General features: G+C 45.7%; 1 protein-coding gene across 1 annotated transcript in view; it reads left to right on the forward strand.

Annotated features, from left to right (window-relative positions):
• The window catches only part of PPP2R3A (protein phosphatase 2 regulatory subunit B''alpha), a 1,495,967-nt gene extending 1,481,379 nt beyond the window's left edge, over positions 1-14,588 (forward strand). The window contains 1 exon segment of the mRNA XM_030217215.1: positions 12,202-14,588. Within this exon segment, the coding sequence (XP_030073075.1) occupies positions 12,202-12,298 (97 nt within the window). The 3' untranslated portion in view covers positions 12,299-14,588.
• The last annotated feature ends 1,998 nt before the right edge of the window (positions 14,589-16,586 follow it).

Below are 16,586 nucleotides of genomic sequence, written 5' to 3' on the forward strand. Positions count from 1 at the left end.
ATCACACAGGACGAAGGGGCGCTTCTGCATCCCAACCTCCGGTCTCTGGCTCTCACGGCCTGGATGTTGAGAACGTAGACTTTGCCTCTTTGGGTCTGTCGGAGGGTGTCTCCCGTATCTTGCTTGCTTCCAGGAAAGATTCCACTAACAGGAGTTACTTCTTTTTATGGAAGAGGTTTGCCGTCTGGTGTGACAGCAAGGCCTTAGATCCTCGCTCTTGTCCTACACAGACCCTGCTTGACTACCTTCTGCACTTGTCTGAGTCTGGTCTCAAGACCAACTCTGTAAGGGTTCACCTTAGCGCAATCAGTGCATACCATTACCGTGTGGAAGGTAAGCCGATCTCAGGACAGCCTTTAGTTGTTCGCTTCATGAGAGGTTTGCTTTTGTCAAAGCCCCCCGTCAAACCTCCTACAGTGTCATGGGATCTCAATGTCGTTCTCACCCAGATGATGAAACCTCCTTTTGAGCCACTGAACTCCTGTCATCTGAAGTACTTGTCCTGGAAGGTCATTTTCTTGGTGGCAGTTACTTCAGCTCGTAGAGTCAGTGAGCTTCAGGCCCTGGTAGCCCAGGCCCCCTACACCAAATTTCATCATAATAGAGTAGTCCTCCGCACTCACCCTAAGTTCTTGCCGAAGGTAGTGTCGGAGTTCCATCTGAACCAGTCAATTGTCTTGCCAACATTCTTTCCCCGTCCTCATTCATGCCCTGCTGAACGTCAGCTGCACACATTGGACTGCAAAAGAGCATTGGCCTTCTATTTGGAGTGGACACAGCCCAACAGACAGTCCGCCCAATTGTTTGTTTCTTTTGATCCCAACAGGAGGGGAGTGGCTGTGGGGAAACGCACCATATCCAATTGGGTAGCAGATTGCATTTCCTTCACTTACGCCCAGGCTGGGCTGGCTCTTGAGGGTCATGTCACGGCTGCGTCAGTGGCCCACTTGAAGTCAGCCACTATTGAAGAGATTTGCAAAGCTGCGACGTGGTCATCTGTCCACACATTCACATTTCATTACTGCCTGCAGCAGGATACCCGATGCGACAGTCGGTTCGGGCAGTCAGTGCTTCAGAATCTGTTCGGGGTTTAGAATCCAACTCCACCCCCCTAGGCCCATGTTTATTCTGTTCCAGGCTACACTCTCAGTTAGTTGGATAAGTTGTTAGGTCAATCTCAGTTATGTCCTCGCCGTTGCGAGGCCCAATTGACCATGTTTGTTGTTTTGAGTGAGCCTGGGGGCTAGGGATACCCCATCAGTGAGAACAAGCAGCCTGCTTGTCCTCTGAGAAAGCGAATGCTACATACCTGTAGAAGGTATTCTCCGAGGACAGCAGGCTGATTGTTCTCACAAACCCGCCCGCCTCCCCTTTGGAGTTGTGTCTTCTCTTGTCTTTGTCTTGCTACATACGGGACTGACGAACATGAACCGGTTCGGGCGGGAAGACGGCCGCGCATGCGCGGTGCGCATGGGCATGCAAGGACTAGCAAAGGCTTTTGCTAGTGAAGTTTCTGATTGGAGGGGCTGCCGTGGACGTCACCCATCAGTGAGACCAATCAGCCTGCTGTCCTCGGAGAATACCTTCTACAGGTATGTAGCATTCGCTTTGCCCGCCGCATTGAGCCTGCTATGAGTGGGAAAGCGCGGGGTACAAATGTAAAAAAAAAAAAAGGCCTACCATTCTACTATGCTCGTATCCAAGATCCAGTCGTACCAGCTCTACACGAGCATCCACTTGCGGAACAATGTGAGGCAGTTGATGAACTTGGTCGATAAGCTCCCGTCGGAGCAGGCCAAGCCTTTTCAGGAGGTGGTCAGGCAGCTGAAGGCGTGTCGAAAATTCCTTCCAGGGGTGTTTACGACACTTTTGATGTTGCGTCCAGGGCCGCTGCTCAAGGTATAGTGATGCGCAGACTCTCATGGCTGTGTGCCTCTAACCTGGAGCGGACTGCGGATGCTCCTTGCCGGGGGGGGATAACATTTTTGGTGAACGCGTCAAACAGGTGGTACAACAGCTCCACCAGCGGGACACCGCATTCGACAAGCTCTCCCACCGGACGCTTTCAGCATCTACGACGTTTTTATGGGGGAAGGAGGAATGTTCCCTATGCTTCTAATAGGCGTAGGTACAATCCACCTTCTCGCCAGCCTGCTCAGGTTAAGCCCCAGCGCGCTCGTTCACGTCAACAGCGTGCGCCTCCACAGGCCCCTGCAGCTCCACAGCAAAAGCAAGGGACGGGTTTTTGACTGGCTCCAGGTGAGCATAGCCGATATAAAAGTGTCTGTGCCAGATGATCTGCCGGTAGGAGGGAGGTTAAAGTTTTTTCACCAAAGGTGGCCCCTTGTAACCTCCGACCGGTGGGTTCTCCAAATGGTCTGGCTATGATACTCCCTCAATTTGATCGCCAAACCTCCAAATTGCCCACTAGGAGCTCAGTCCTTCAGCTTCCAGCACAAGCAGGTACTTGCAGAGGAACTCTCCGCCCTTCTCAGCGCTAATGCGGTCGAGCCCGTGCCACCAGGGCAGGAAGGGCTGGGATTCTATTCCAGGTACTTCCTCGTGGAAAAGAAAACAGGGGGGATGTGTCCCATCCTAGACCTATGGGCCCTGAACAAATATCTGGCCTGAGAAAAGTTCAGGATGCTTTCCCTGGGCACCCTTCTTCCCATGATTCAGAAAAACGATTGGCTATGCTCTTCGGACTTAAAGGATGCTTATACTCACATCCCGATACTGCCAGCTCACAGACAGTATCTTCGATTCACAAAATGCCTGGCAGTCGTGGCGGCGTCTCTACGCAGGCTGGGAGTGCATGTGTTCCCTTATCTCGACGATTGGCTGGTAAAGAACACCTCGGAGGCAGGAGCTCTACAGTCCATGCAGATGACTATTCAACTCCTGCAGGTACTAGGGTTTGTGATAAATTATCCAACGTCCCATCTTCTTCCAGTACAAAGACTTTAATTTATAGGAGCTCTGCTAGACTCCCAGACTGCTCGTGCCTACCTTCCCAAGACGAGGACAGACAATCTTCTGTCCCTTGTTTCCTGGGTACGAGCATCTCAGCAGATCACAGCTCGGCAGATGTTGAGATTGCTCGCCACATGGCCTCCACAGTTCATGTGACTACCATGGCCCATCTTCACATGCGATCAGATCAATGGACCCTAGCTTCCCAGTGGTTTCAAGCTGCGGGAAATCTAGAGGACGTGATCCAACTGTCCACGAGTTATCTCACCTCCCTGCATTGGTGGTCAATTCGCTCCAATTTGACCCTAGAACGTCCCTTTCAAATTCCTCAGCCGCAAAAAGTGCTGACGACGGATGCGTCTCTCCTGGGGTGGGAGTTCATGTCGATGGGCTTTACACTCAAGGGAGTTGGTCCCTCCAAGAAACAGGTTTTTAGATCAATCTCCTAGAGTTGCGAGCAATCTGGAACGCGCTAAAGGCTTTCAGAGATCAGCTGTCTCATCAAATTATTCAAATTCAGACAGACAATCAGGTTGCTGTGTACTACATCAACAAGCAGGGGGGCACCGGATCTCGCCCGCTGTGTCAGGAAGCCGTCAGGATGTGGCTTTGGGCTCGCCAGCACGGCATGTTTCTCCAAGCCACGTATCTGGCAGGCGTAAACAGCAGTCTGGCCGACAGTTTGAGTGGTCTCTCAACTCGAGAGTAGTACGCAAAATCTTTCAAGCGTGGGGCACCCCCTTGGTAGATTTTTTTGCCACTCAGGTGAACATCAAGGTCCCTCAGTTTTGTTCCAGACTTCAGGCCCACGGCAGACTAGCGTTGGATGCCTTTCTCCTTCATTGGGGGAAGGGCCTCCTTGGTAGGGAAGACTTTGCTGAAACTCAAGCAGGATCGTGGAACTATGATTCTGATCGCTCCCTTCTGGCCGCGTCAGATCTGGTTCCCTCTTCTTCTGGAGTTGTCCTCCGAAGAACCATGGAGATTGTTTTCCAACCCTCATCACTCAGAACTAAGAGGCGCTTCTGCATCCCAACCTCCAGTCCCTGGCTGTCACGGCCTGGATGTTGAGAGCGTAGACTTTGCCTCCTTGGGTCTTTCTGAGGGTGTCTCCCGTGTCTTGCTTGCTTCCAGAAAAGATTCTACGACGAGGTGTTATTCTTTCAAGTGGAAGAGGTTTGCCGTCTGGTGTGACAGCAAAGCCCTAGAGCCTCATTCTTGTCCTACACAGACCCTGCTTGAATACCTACTACTACTACTACTATTTAGCATTTCTATAGCGCTACAAGGCATACGCAGCGCTGCACAAACATAGAAGAAAGACAGTCCCTGCTCAAAGTGTAGAATACCTTCTACACTTGTCCTAGTCTGGTCTCAAGACCAACTCTGTAAGGGTTCACCTTAGCGCAATTAGTGCTTTTCATTATTGTGTAGAGGGTAAGCCTATCTCGGGACAGCCTTTAGTTGTTCGCTTCATGAGAGGTTTGCTTTTGTCAAAGCCCCCTATCAAGCCTCCTACAGTGTCATGGGATCTCAATGTCATTCTCACCCAGCTGATGAAACCTCCTTTTGAGCCACTGAACTCCTGCCATCTGAAGTACTTGACCTGGAAGGTCATTTTCTTGGTGGCAGTCACTTCAGCTCGTAGAGTCAGTGATCTTCAAGCCTTGGTAGCTCATGCTCCTTATACTAAATTTCATCATAACAGAGTAGTTCTCCGCACTCACCCTAAGTTCTTGCCGAAGGTGGTGTTGGAGTGCCATCTGAACCAGTCAGTTGTCTTGCCAACATTCTTTCCCCACCCTGCTGAACGTCAGTTGCACACATTGGACTGCAAGCGAGCATTGGCCTTCTATCTGGAGCAGTCCGCCCAAATGTTTGTTTCTTTTGATCCCAACAGAAGGGGAGTGTCTGTCGGGAAACGCACCATCTCCAATTGGCTAGCAGATTGCATTTCCTTCACTTACGCCCAAGCTGGGCTGACTCTTGAGGGTCATGTCACGGCTCATTGTGTTAGAGCCATGGCAGCGTCAGTGGCCCACTTGAAGTCAGCCACTGTTGAAGAGATGTGCAAGGCTGCGACGTGGTCATCTGTCCACACATTCACATTTCATTACTGCCTACAGCAGGATACCTGATGCGACAGTTCAGGCAGTCAGTGCTGCAGAATCTGTTTGGGGTTTAGAATCCAACTCCACCCCTCTAGGCCCGGTTTTATTCTGTTCCAGGCTGCACTCTCAGTTAGTTGGTTCTTTTAGGTCAATCTCAGTTATGTCCTCGCCTTTGCAAGGCCCAATTGACCAATGTTTGTTGTTTTGAGTGAGCCTGGGTGCTAGGGATACCCCAATCGTGAGAACAAGCAGCCTGCTTGTCCTGAGAGAAAGCGAAGTTACTTACCTGTAGCAGGTATTCTCCGAGAACAGCAGACTGATTGTTCTCACAAACCCGCCCTCCTCCCCTTTGGAGTTGTGTCTTCCCTTGGGCAGACTTACACGGTCTGTGCCCTGAAAAGGGCAGGTACAAATCAAGGTAAGGTATACACAAAAAGTAGCACATATGAGTTATCTTGTTGGGCAGACTGGATGGACCGTGCAGGTCTTTTTCTGCCGTCATCTACTATGTTACTATATGTTTGTCTTTTGCTTTCTACTGGACTGAGGAGCACGCTCGTGCTACGGGTGGGAAGATGGTTGCGCATGCGCGGTTTGCGCATGTCCACACGGGGGCTAGCAAACTTTGTTGCTAGGAAGATCTTCCGATCTGGGGCTGCCGTCGGACGTCACCCAATCGTGAGAACACAGCCTGCTGTCCTCGGAGAATACCTGCTACAGGTAAGTAACTTCGCTCTAGCTCTCCTACTGTCATCCCGTTTATCTGTCATATCCTCAATCTTTCACTGTCCACTGCGACTGTTCCTGATGCCTTCAAACATGCCGTAGTCACACCACTCCTTAAAAAAAACTTCATTGGACCCTACCTGTCCTTCCAACTATCGCCCCATCTCCCTCCTCCCTTTCCTATCCAAGATACTTGAACATGCTGTTCACCGCCATTGACTTGACTTTCTTTCATCTCAAGCTATTCTTGATCCACTTCAATCTGGCTTTCGCCCCCTTCATTCAACTGAAACAGCACTTGCTAAAGTCTCCAATGATCTGTTCCTGGCCAGATCCAAAGGTCTCTATTCTATCCTCATCCTTCTCAATCTATCTGCTGCTTTTGACACTGTTGATCACAGCCTACTCCTTGACACGCTGTCCTCACTTGGATTTCAGGGCTCTGTTCTTTCCTGGTTTTCTCTTTATCTCTCCCAGCTTACCTTTAGTGTATACTCTAGTGGATCCTCTTCTACTTCTATCCCACTGTCAGTTGGTGTACCTCAGGGATCTGTCCTGGGATCTCTTCTTTTCTCCATCTATACTTATTCTCTTGGTACTCTGATCTCATCCCATGGTTTTCAGTATCATCTTTACGCTGATGACTCCCAGATCTACCTCTCCACACCAGAAATCTCAGCCGAAATTCAGGCCAAAGTATCAGCCTGCTTGTCTGACATTGCTGTCTGGATGTCTCAGCGCCATCTGAAACTAAACATGACCAAGACTGAGCTTCTTATCTTTCCCCCTAAATCAACCGCTTCTCCTCCCCCATTCTCTATTTCTGTGGCTAACACTCCCATCCTTCCTGTCTCATCAGCTCGTAACATTGGGGTCATCTTCGACTCCTCCCTCTCCTTCTCTGCTCATATTCAACAGACTGCTAAAACCTGTCATTTCTTTCTCTATAATATCAGCAAAATTTGCCCTTTCCTTTCTGAGCACACTACCAGAACCCTCTTATCACCTCTTGCTTAGACTATTGCAACTTGCTTCTCACAGGTCTCCCACTTAGCCATCTCTCCCCTCTTCAATCTGTTCAAAATTCTGCTGCACGACTAATATTCCGCCAGTGTCGTTATGCTCATATTAGCCCTCTCCTCAAGTCACTTCACTGGCTTCCTATCCGTTTCCGCATACAGTTCAAACTCCTCTTATTGACCTATAAGTGCATTCACTCTGTAGCTCTTCAGTACCTCTCCACTCTCATCTCTCCCTACATTCCTCCCTGGGAACTCCATTCACTGGGTAAATCTCTCTTATCTGCACCCTTCTCCTCCACTGCTAACTCCAGACTCCGTTCCTTTTATCTTGCTGCACCTTATGCCTGGAATAGACTTCCTGAGCCGGTATGTCAAGCTCCATCTCTGGCCGTTTTCAAATCTAAGCTAAAAGCCCACCTTTTTGATGCTGCTTTTTAACTCCTAATCCTTATTCACTTGTTCAGAACCCTTATTTTATCTTTCTCACTTTAATATTCCCTTATCTCTTGTTTGTCCTGTTTGTCTGTCCTAATTAGATTGTAAGCTCTGTCGAGCAGGGACTGTACAGTAGTAGTAGTAGAGGTAATTAAATTTGCTGATGCCACTAAATTATTAAAAGACATTAAATTATGAGAGGATTGTGAAAAAATTACAAGTGGACCTTACGAGACTGGGAGACTGGGCGTCTAAATGGCAGATGACGTTTAATGTGAGCAAGTGCAAAGTGATGCATGTGGGAAAGAGGAACCCGAATTATAGCTATGTCATGCAAGGACATGTTAGGAGTCAAGGACTAAGAAAGGGATCTAGGTGTCATCTTTGTGCTGCTGCGGCTAAGAAAGCAAATAGAATGTTAAGTATTATTAGGAAAGGAATGGAAAACAAAAATGAGGATGTTATAATGCCTCTGTATCGCTCCATGGTGCGATCGGACCTCGAATATTGTGTTCAATTCTGGTCGACGCATCTCAAAAAAGATATAGTGGAATTAGAAAAGGTGCAGAGAAGGATGACGAAAATGGTAAAGGGGATGGCACGACGCAGCTAGGGCTCTTCAGCTTGGAGAAAAGGCGGCTGAGGGGAGATAGGTCTATAAAATAAATAAAATAATGAGTGGAGTTGAACGGGTAGATGTGAAGCGTCTGTTCACGCTTTCCAAAAATACTAGGACTAGGGGGCATATGATGAAGCTACAATGTAGTAAATTTAAAACGAATTGGAGAAAATATTTCTTCACTCAACGTGTAATTAAACTCTGGAATTCGTTGCCAGAGAATGTGGTAAAGACGGTTAGCTTAGCTGAGTTTAAAAAAGGTTTGGACGGCTTCCTAAAGGAAAAGTCCATAGACTGTTAGTAAATGGACTTGGGGAAAATCCACTATTTCTGGGATAAGCAGTATAAAATGTTTTGTACATTGTTCGGATCTTGCTGGGTATTTGTGACCTGGATTGGCCACTCTTGGAAACAGGATGCTGGGCTTGATGGACCTTTGGTCTTTCCCAGTATGGCAATACTTATGTACTTATGACCAAGAGAGTTATTTGGACATGCTCAGCTTTTTAAGGATACCCACAATGAAAATTTTGAAGGCAGACTGAAGGGGATGGATATCATTGACACATAGGTGCCGACTCCGTGGGTGCTGTGGGTGCTCGAGCACCCCCAATATTTTCACCCGCCCAGGCATTGGCATGGGGGTGCCAACCTGTGGAGGGCACCGCCGCAGCTTACTTCAGCTCCCGGACCCCGACAGCAGCCCAGCCCTCAGTTTCCTGTGCTGGTACCTGCCCTCGCAAGGAAATGATGTCAGAAGAAGGCGGGACACTGAGGGAACGAACAAGCGAAGGGAAGGCTAGAGACGACGGGCTGCGCTTTCACTGACGCTGCGCAGCTGCTGCGACGGAGGTAAATTTAAATACAAGATTTAAACCAGAGAAGAGGGCGGGCAGGTGGATATGAGAGCGAGAGGGCAGGGGAGAGATAAGCATTGATCGATGGACATGGATCCAGGGCCCAAGGAGAGAGGAGAAATTGCTGGACATAGGGGGGAGGGCAGGGGAGAGAGGAGAATATCTGGATATGGATGGATGGAGGGGGGCAGGGGAGAGAGGAGCATCGATGGACATGGATGGGAGGGCAGGGCCCAGGGAGAAAGGAGAAATTGCTGGACATGGAGGGGAGGGCAGGGGAGAGAGAGAGAGGAGAATTGCTGGATATGAATGGATGGAGGAGGAGGCAGCAGGGGAGAGAGGAGAATTACTGGATATGGATGGATAGATCGGGGGCAGGGGAGTTGCTGGACATAGATGAATGGAGGGGAGTGGGGAGAGTTGCTGGACATGGATGGAGGGGAGGGGAGTGGGGAGAGGAGGGTTGCTGGACATGGATGGATGGAAGGGAGGGCAGGGAGAGAATTGTTGGACTAGGATGGAGGAGAGGGAAGGGAAGACAGGAAGGAGATGCACATGGATGGAGGGGAGAGAGAAGAAATGCTGGACATGGATGGAGGGGAGGGAAGAGAGAGGAAGGAGATGAGATGAGAGAGGAGAAAAACTGCACATAGAGAAAATAGGCAGAAGCTGGATCCACTGGACAGTCAAGTCTGCGGAGGACCCAGCTTTTACTTATGGATATAGAGCAAGAAATGAAGAAGAAAGGAGAAAAGTAAAGAAATAAATGGAAAGGAAGTTTAGAGGACAGATAGCAGCAGAATCAGATACTGGGCCAGCATGATCAGAAAAACAAAGTCACCAGACAGCAAAGGTAGAAAAAAATCATTTTATTTTAATTTTAGTGTTTGGAATATGTCCACTTTGAGAATTTACATCTGCTACATCCGCTGTCTTATTTTGCAATGTATGGCAATGTGTTTCTTTCTGTTTGTCTGGTATTGTGCTGCATGCAGAGTCTAACTTCTTAGGATTTCAGGTTAATTTTTGAAGAATTTGAAGAGGGGCTATCTCTGTTCTGCATGTGTGACTGCAAGGCCAAATGTGTCTGAATAGGGATCTGTTTGTTAGATTCTGAGATTTTGCTAACACATTGTTTTTCAGAGTTGGCAAGACTTTCTGTTCTCATAATTCAGGCAGTATAAAACCCCAGAGCACAACTAGGTTAAGGAGGCCCAGAGGGAAACAGCAACACCCCACTGCATATACCTCCACTATCTATGTATGACTTGGAACCTTGCAATTTGTTATCTTTGGCTCAGCTGGTCCCAAGCCAGCCTCAATGAACAATTAATGATTATACTGGTAACTCTGGGGAGCCAGATCATAGCCCATCATCATATGTTGCATCAATGGCACAGGCGGATCCACACAGGTGGATCTGGATGGGCACAGGCCTACCCACTTTGAACTTGGGCGTATACAGCAGCATCACAGTAGTGATGTGGCTGGTGAGGATCCTCCAGGAGATCAGTGGGTCCCTTAACTCCACTCCCCCGGCCCACCCCTTACTTTTAAATACTTTAGTTCTTTGCCGGCAGTGAACAGCAACACATTCCTCCTGCTTGCACCGCCCGAGCCTTCCCTCTGATGCAAATTCTTTGTTCAGTGAAGACCTAAAAGATTTAAAAGTACCAGGTTGGGGGGAGGGTTGGTCCCCCTGTGGGGGAAGTGAGAGATGTTGGGCAGGGTTGTTATGCCCACCCACTTTGAGTTCAGGCCCACCCAAAATTGGGTGTCTGGCTGTGTCCCTGTGTTGCATGCTGTGGCCCTGCAGGAGCACTTGTATGAAAGAACTAGTTTTTGTGTTCACTTCCCCACCTGTGAACTGAACAGGATCCCTACCTGACACCTTCAATTAAAATATTATTTTGTTCACCTTAACCCACTGTGTGGCTCCAGTTTATCCTGGCTCCAGGGCCCACCCTCATTCACATTACCACTTAGGGGTTACCATCCAGCAATGGCAGATAATTCCCCAGAAGCCATGAATGAAAGTGGGAGGAAGAAAGAGGCAGAGATGGAAAAAAAACAAGAAAGGACCAAGAACAAGCTGAGACTGAAGATAGAAATCGGAATACAAAGGTTGGAAATTTGTTTTAAGTTTGATGAGGATTTCTTTGTTAGTTGGACTGTGGGAGGAAAAGGAAAGGTCTCCCAGCACCAGAGTTGGGCAAGGTTTTTGGTATCTATCCTTCTTTTCCAGCCCTATAGTGATTGTGGTGAATAAGGTGTTTTTCTGGAAGAATGGAAGAGGTTGTGTGATGCAATGTGTTAAAAATCTGCCTCTTATAAATTCCTTTTGGGAGCTCTGCTTCACATGTTTTAAACCTAGTAGGGCTGATATTCAGACTGCGGGAGGCAGCCCAGCTAACTCCGATGGTTGGTGGTGAGATCGGATATTCAATGCTGAGCCATTTCCGGTGACCAGCAATGAATAACTGGTTTATTTGTGGTCAAGCCAATTTTCAGTGCTGGCCATTAGTTTATAACCCTGCCATTTTGGCGGCCTGGTTTGGCTGCCAAACTTAGCTGGCGATGCACTGAATATTAGCAGATAGCCGGTTATATTGCACGATATAACCGGTTACCCACTAAGCGATGACCACAAATATTCAGCGGGAGATAACCGGCTATCTCCCGCTAAATATTCGCAGATAGCTGGATAAACACTTTAACCGGCCAGGAGCCATTCCTGGCCAATTAAATAGCACTGAATATCAGAGGAAAAGTTAGCATTATACTGGCATTATAACAGCTCCAAACTGTTGACTCATCAGGTCTGTAGCTTATTGTAACCCAAAACAATTTTCTGCAGCACCACTAACCAGTCATTTCCTTTCTTATCCCTCAGTATTTAAACTCTGCAATCAGCGTTGCTATAAAAGGCCAGCTGCAGCATTTAAAATTGTACCCAGATATTCAGCGTTGGGCCAATCCTGGATATCAGCGCCCGTTATCTGGGTAGAAGGTGGCAATTGGAAGTTATCTGGGTTCCACTGATACTTAATGCCAGTATCCAGATAACTATCTGGGCAAGTTAGGACAGCAGATACAGTGCTGAATATTGGTGGCACCTAGATAACTTCCAGTACCCACCTTGTACATGGATATTCAGCACCAGTATCCAGATACATATATAAATGCTGCGGGGGTCGGCCTTTTACAGCAACGCTGATTTCTGAACTGAGGATGTTTCTGAAATGGCACAGAGGAAGAACATCTCTTTTTATTTGGGTATGTGCAGTAAATTCAAAAGTAAGTTAGTTAGCTATCTCTTACAGCATTATCTACTTTGAGTCTCATTTGCTGTGATTCAGTTTTACATTGTAATCTCATTTTCCATGCAAAAATATCTGGAAAGCGTCTTATCACTGAGTTTCTGGACTGCACAAATTGCTTCTATTCTGTCTTTCCAGCTCCTTAGAGGATAGCTATGAAACAGATGAAGTTGTGAAACCCCTAGAACTACCAAGCAAGATGGAAACATTGGTCATCTCTGACCTCTCTGCATAGAGAAGGCAAGAGGTCCAGCTACAGAATAGAGTGATTGTTGCCCACCTGTACATGATTCTGTTTGACACGGGGGAAAGTTTTTGAATTATTTTTTTCTAGGAAGAAACATTTTTTTAATATATAATATAAAGATTCCCACCTTCTTCAGATGTGTGAGTACTATTACTCAGCATCAACCATTAAATTGTACAATATGTTGCCAGTGCCAAGATTATTTTTATCTTTAGACAGGAGTTAAGAATTAAGATGCCTCTCAGGTCATAAGAGGCAAGAAATGCAAGGATGGGCATTGTCTGCATCAGTTCAGGAATAGCAATCCTGAGATTCCCAAGCAGTAGTTGAATGTATGAATAAACAGATGACATTTCTAACCAGTAATTAGTTCAGGATGCCATACATAGGTAGATTCATTGCAGTTTTTTTATCAGCTAAGGCCCACTCTGAACATTTCACATGCTTTTTCTACTCAGACTTTCTAAAGTCAAATGCATTTTCTGCTCAGACTTTTGATGGACTCTTGAGACTACTAGGTTTCAGGGTATGAAGAGATGCAAAACTGCCTGCTGTCCCTAATCAATTTTCACCTCTCCCCTCAAAAGATTCTTTCAGTATATTTCTGAAAAAATTCAAACATTGACAAATTTCTGAGATGGGTGTATAGTAATTTATATAGGAAATACGTTTTGTTCATTTAGCACACATTTACTTTCTGTTTAAAGTGATGGTAAATATAGCTAAATACTCTGAAAATTACAGTAATTGGCCTGTAATTAGCACATTTTTGCCATACGAAATAATATTCTCCTAACAAGTTTACATATACTTGTATTGTGATAACATTGCAAGGCAAAGAATGCCCATTGTACAAGTTCAATCCACAACCACGTTTGGCCATTTGCAGCCAGTCAGTGCTCATTGCTTGCCTAAGTCACATACACCCTGTCCACTCTCAAGCCCTTTTAATGACATCGCATGAAATGGTCATAGGCCACACCCCAAGTCATAGAAATGTCCCTAAATCATGCCTTCTTTGATGACATATCCGTAGGGTTGCCAATTAGCTCCAGATTCACCAGAAGGAGTTGAACTAGTCCTGGGCTTACCCCAATGCATGCAGGGACTTGTAGCCGGCTTTTCTTAGGGAATCCAATGGGGAAATCAGAACCACAAGTGGGGTGAGGTAAGAACTGGATCAGCCCTGATGGGCGAATCTGGATCTAGTTGGTAACCTTACATATCCAAGATGGCGACCACCATTTTTGTCTCCCACCTTGATGACATCACATCTGGGTTAAACCACATGAAAGGAAGTGATGTTACAAACACTGCAGTGAAAGTGAAAAAGTGAGATTGGATGTACGTGAACAAAATAAAGTTTTATCTTTAAGCCTTATGAGATTCACATACAATAGAAAGGATGGATTTATGTAAATACAAAGTTATATTACCGCAGAGATCTATTAGGAAAAATTAAAATATACATGTTGCACTTATTAAGAAAAAAAAACCCAGTTCTTTCCTTAAGAATCTTTTATAGAATTACACATTACTGCAATCTGGAATTACAGATTAACCCACTAAATAACAGTTCTAATATCCAAACAGAAATTATTATATCCTGTTTCATGGTTTAAAACATTTTACAAGGAATAGCATAGATTAGAAATTCTGTTTTGTAAGTTATTTAAAAATAACCCCAAAAAACAAAGCAGAGTTCAGAATTACTGACCTCACTTTGAGGGAGTCTATGAGAAGTTACCACTCCCCCTTAACAACACTCCCTCACAGTCTCATTGCCACCTTGAAAGGCAGGCTACAGAGAAGAGATGAGCAGAGCAGGGAGGGCATGGTCAAAGCAGGATAAAAACCCTCAGCGCAGTTCAGTCAAGGAGGCACAGAGGAGAGAAGGGAATCACTCCATCTTGTCTCAGCTGCAGAAGCTGTACTCGGGTAGGCCAAGCTGAAACTGTAACTTTGGAACGCAAGGCCAAGCCTAGGCCAATTGTACTGCATTTTGAAAAACAGAATTTTAACTCCGGAACTCCAGGCCAGGCAGGTTGTTTGTACTGCCGTTTGAAAGGCTGATCCGGTCAGGCCAGGCAGGCTGTTTGTACTGCTGTTTGAAAGACAGACCTGGTGCACACTGTGGCCTTGCAGGAGCAATATAGAAATATAAAAACTGATCTTTGAGTTTATTTCCTCTTGGAACAGGTCACCCATTTTCCTGCACACACATAAAGGGTTGGATTTAGTAAATGGCACTCAAAATTTGGTGCTGAAAAATTTGGCACTAAATACTATTCTGTAAATGGCATCTGCCCTTTATAGAATCGTGCTTAGTGCTGATTCCCATGCTTAACTTTAGGCGCCAGACTTACACCTGCTGAAACTTGGTGTAAATCCTGGCACCCAAGTTAGGCACATTCCGCTAGATATTTAAAATAAAATGGCCGCTAAAACAGCACTTAAGTGGCTATCCGACACTGAATATTGCTGGTTAGCAGCTTAAAGATAGCAATATAACTGGCTATCCCCCGATTGTTAAAAGTGGACCAGCCAAGTTTAAGTAGAATAACTTTGGCTGGTCTGGCTTTAACCAGCCAGTGCTGAATATCTGTGTTTAGCAGGGACCATGGGAGACAGCCCAGCTATCTCCTGCGGTCTGAATATTGGGTGGACTGAGACTGTATTCTAAAATGCCACATATAACTTTTCAGACATGCCCATGGCCGTGCCCCTTTATGAGTTACACAGTAGTAGAGTTAGGCACCATGCATGCATCCAGATATGCGCACAAATTTTATAGTGCGAATTAACATCAATAATTGGTTAGGATCCAATTATTCATATTAATTGGCTTGTTACTCAATTAATTTGCATGTTCATCTTGGGCGTGTGCACAAATTTGGGCATGCAGTTCTGAGTTCCATACATAGAATCCAAGAGAAATTGTTTTTATTTCTGTGTGGCAAGTTTTTTAAACAGTTCAGGGACAGAAAAGTGGAGAAGTGTGGGGTAGTGTTGTCACCATGACAAAATCTTATTCCTCTTTATTCATTCACCACTCTCTTTTCTGTTTTCGAACATAACATATAAAATGAATGGCAGAAATTACATCAAACACACTGTATTTTAAAAAGTGATATCAATGTTAGCACCTTAATTAGACAACCAAAGGAATACACATTTACCAAGGCTAACAGAATATTAAGAATATAAAAACAACCATACTGGATCCAGTGTCCTGCTTCCAACAGTGGCCAATTCAGGTCACAAGAACCTGCCAGAATCCCATATAGTAGCAAGATTCATGCTACTGAACCCAGGGACAAGCAGTGGCTTTCCCCATTTCTATCTCAATAACAGCCTTTGGACTTTAAACTCCAAACCTTTCTTAAACCCAGATACACTAAATGCTGATCATCTGGCAATAAGTTCCAGAGCTTAACTATTCATTGAGACAAAATAATATTGCCTTCTGTTCGTTTTAAAAGTAGTCGTTGTACTTTTTGAAAGAGTCAAAAATAAATTTATTTTTACCCGTTCTACACGACTCGGTATTTTGTAGACCTCTATACCCCCTCAGCTGTCTATTTTCCATATTGAAGAGTCCTAATCTCTTAAGCCTTTCCTCAAATGAGTGGCGTTCAATCCCCTTAATAATTTTGGGTGTCCTTCTTTGAACCTTTTCTAATTCTGCTATACCTTTAAGATATGGAGATCAGAATTGCATATTATTCTCAAGGTGTAGTCGCACCATGGAGTGATACAGAGGCATTATAATATTCCTTATTTTATATCCCTTTTCTAATAATGCCTAGCATTCTGTTTGCTTTTTTGGCCTCTGCCACAAGCTGAGCAGAAGATTTCAGTGTGAGCAGAAGATTTCAGTGTATTGTCCACAATAACACCTAAATCTTTTCCTTGGGTGGAACCTAGCATCAAATTACTATGATTTGTATTATTCTTCCCAATGTGCATTACTTTTCACTTGTTCACATTAAATTTCATCTGCCATGTGGATACCCAGTCTTCCAACTTCCTAAAATCTTCCTGTAATTTTTCACAATCGCATGTGTTTGAACAACTTTGAATAGTTTTGTGTCGTCTGACAATTAAGGGGCCCTTTTACAAAGGTGCACTAAAAAGTGACCTGCGCTACTTTAAGCAGGTGATTTTCCCGTGCACTCAGGTCACCTCGTAGTGTGTCAGCCAAAAAGCTGAATTTCTATTTAATGGCCCGGCACTAAGTCCAAAATTAGCACATGAGCCCTTACTACCTCCTATT

This window comes from Microcaecilia unicolor, chromosome 10, assembly GCF_901765095.1.
Source record: "Microcaecilia unicolor chromosome 10, aMicUni1.1, whole genome shotgun sequence".
Taxonomy (NCBI): domain Eukaryota; kingdom Metazoa; phylum Chordata; class Amphibia; order Gymnophiona; family Siphonopidae; genus Microcaecilia; species Microcaecilia unicolor.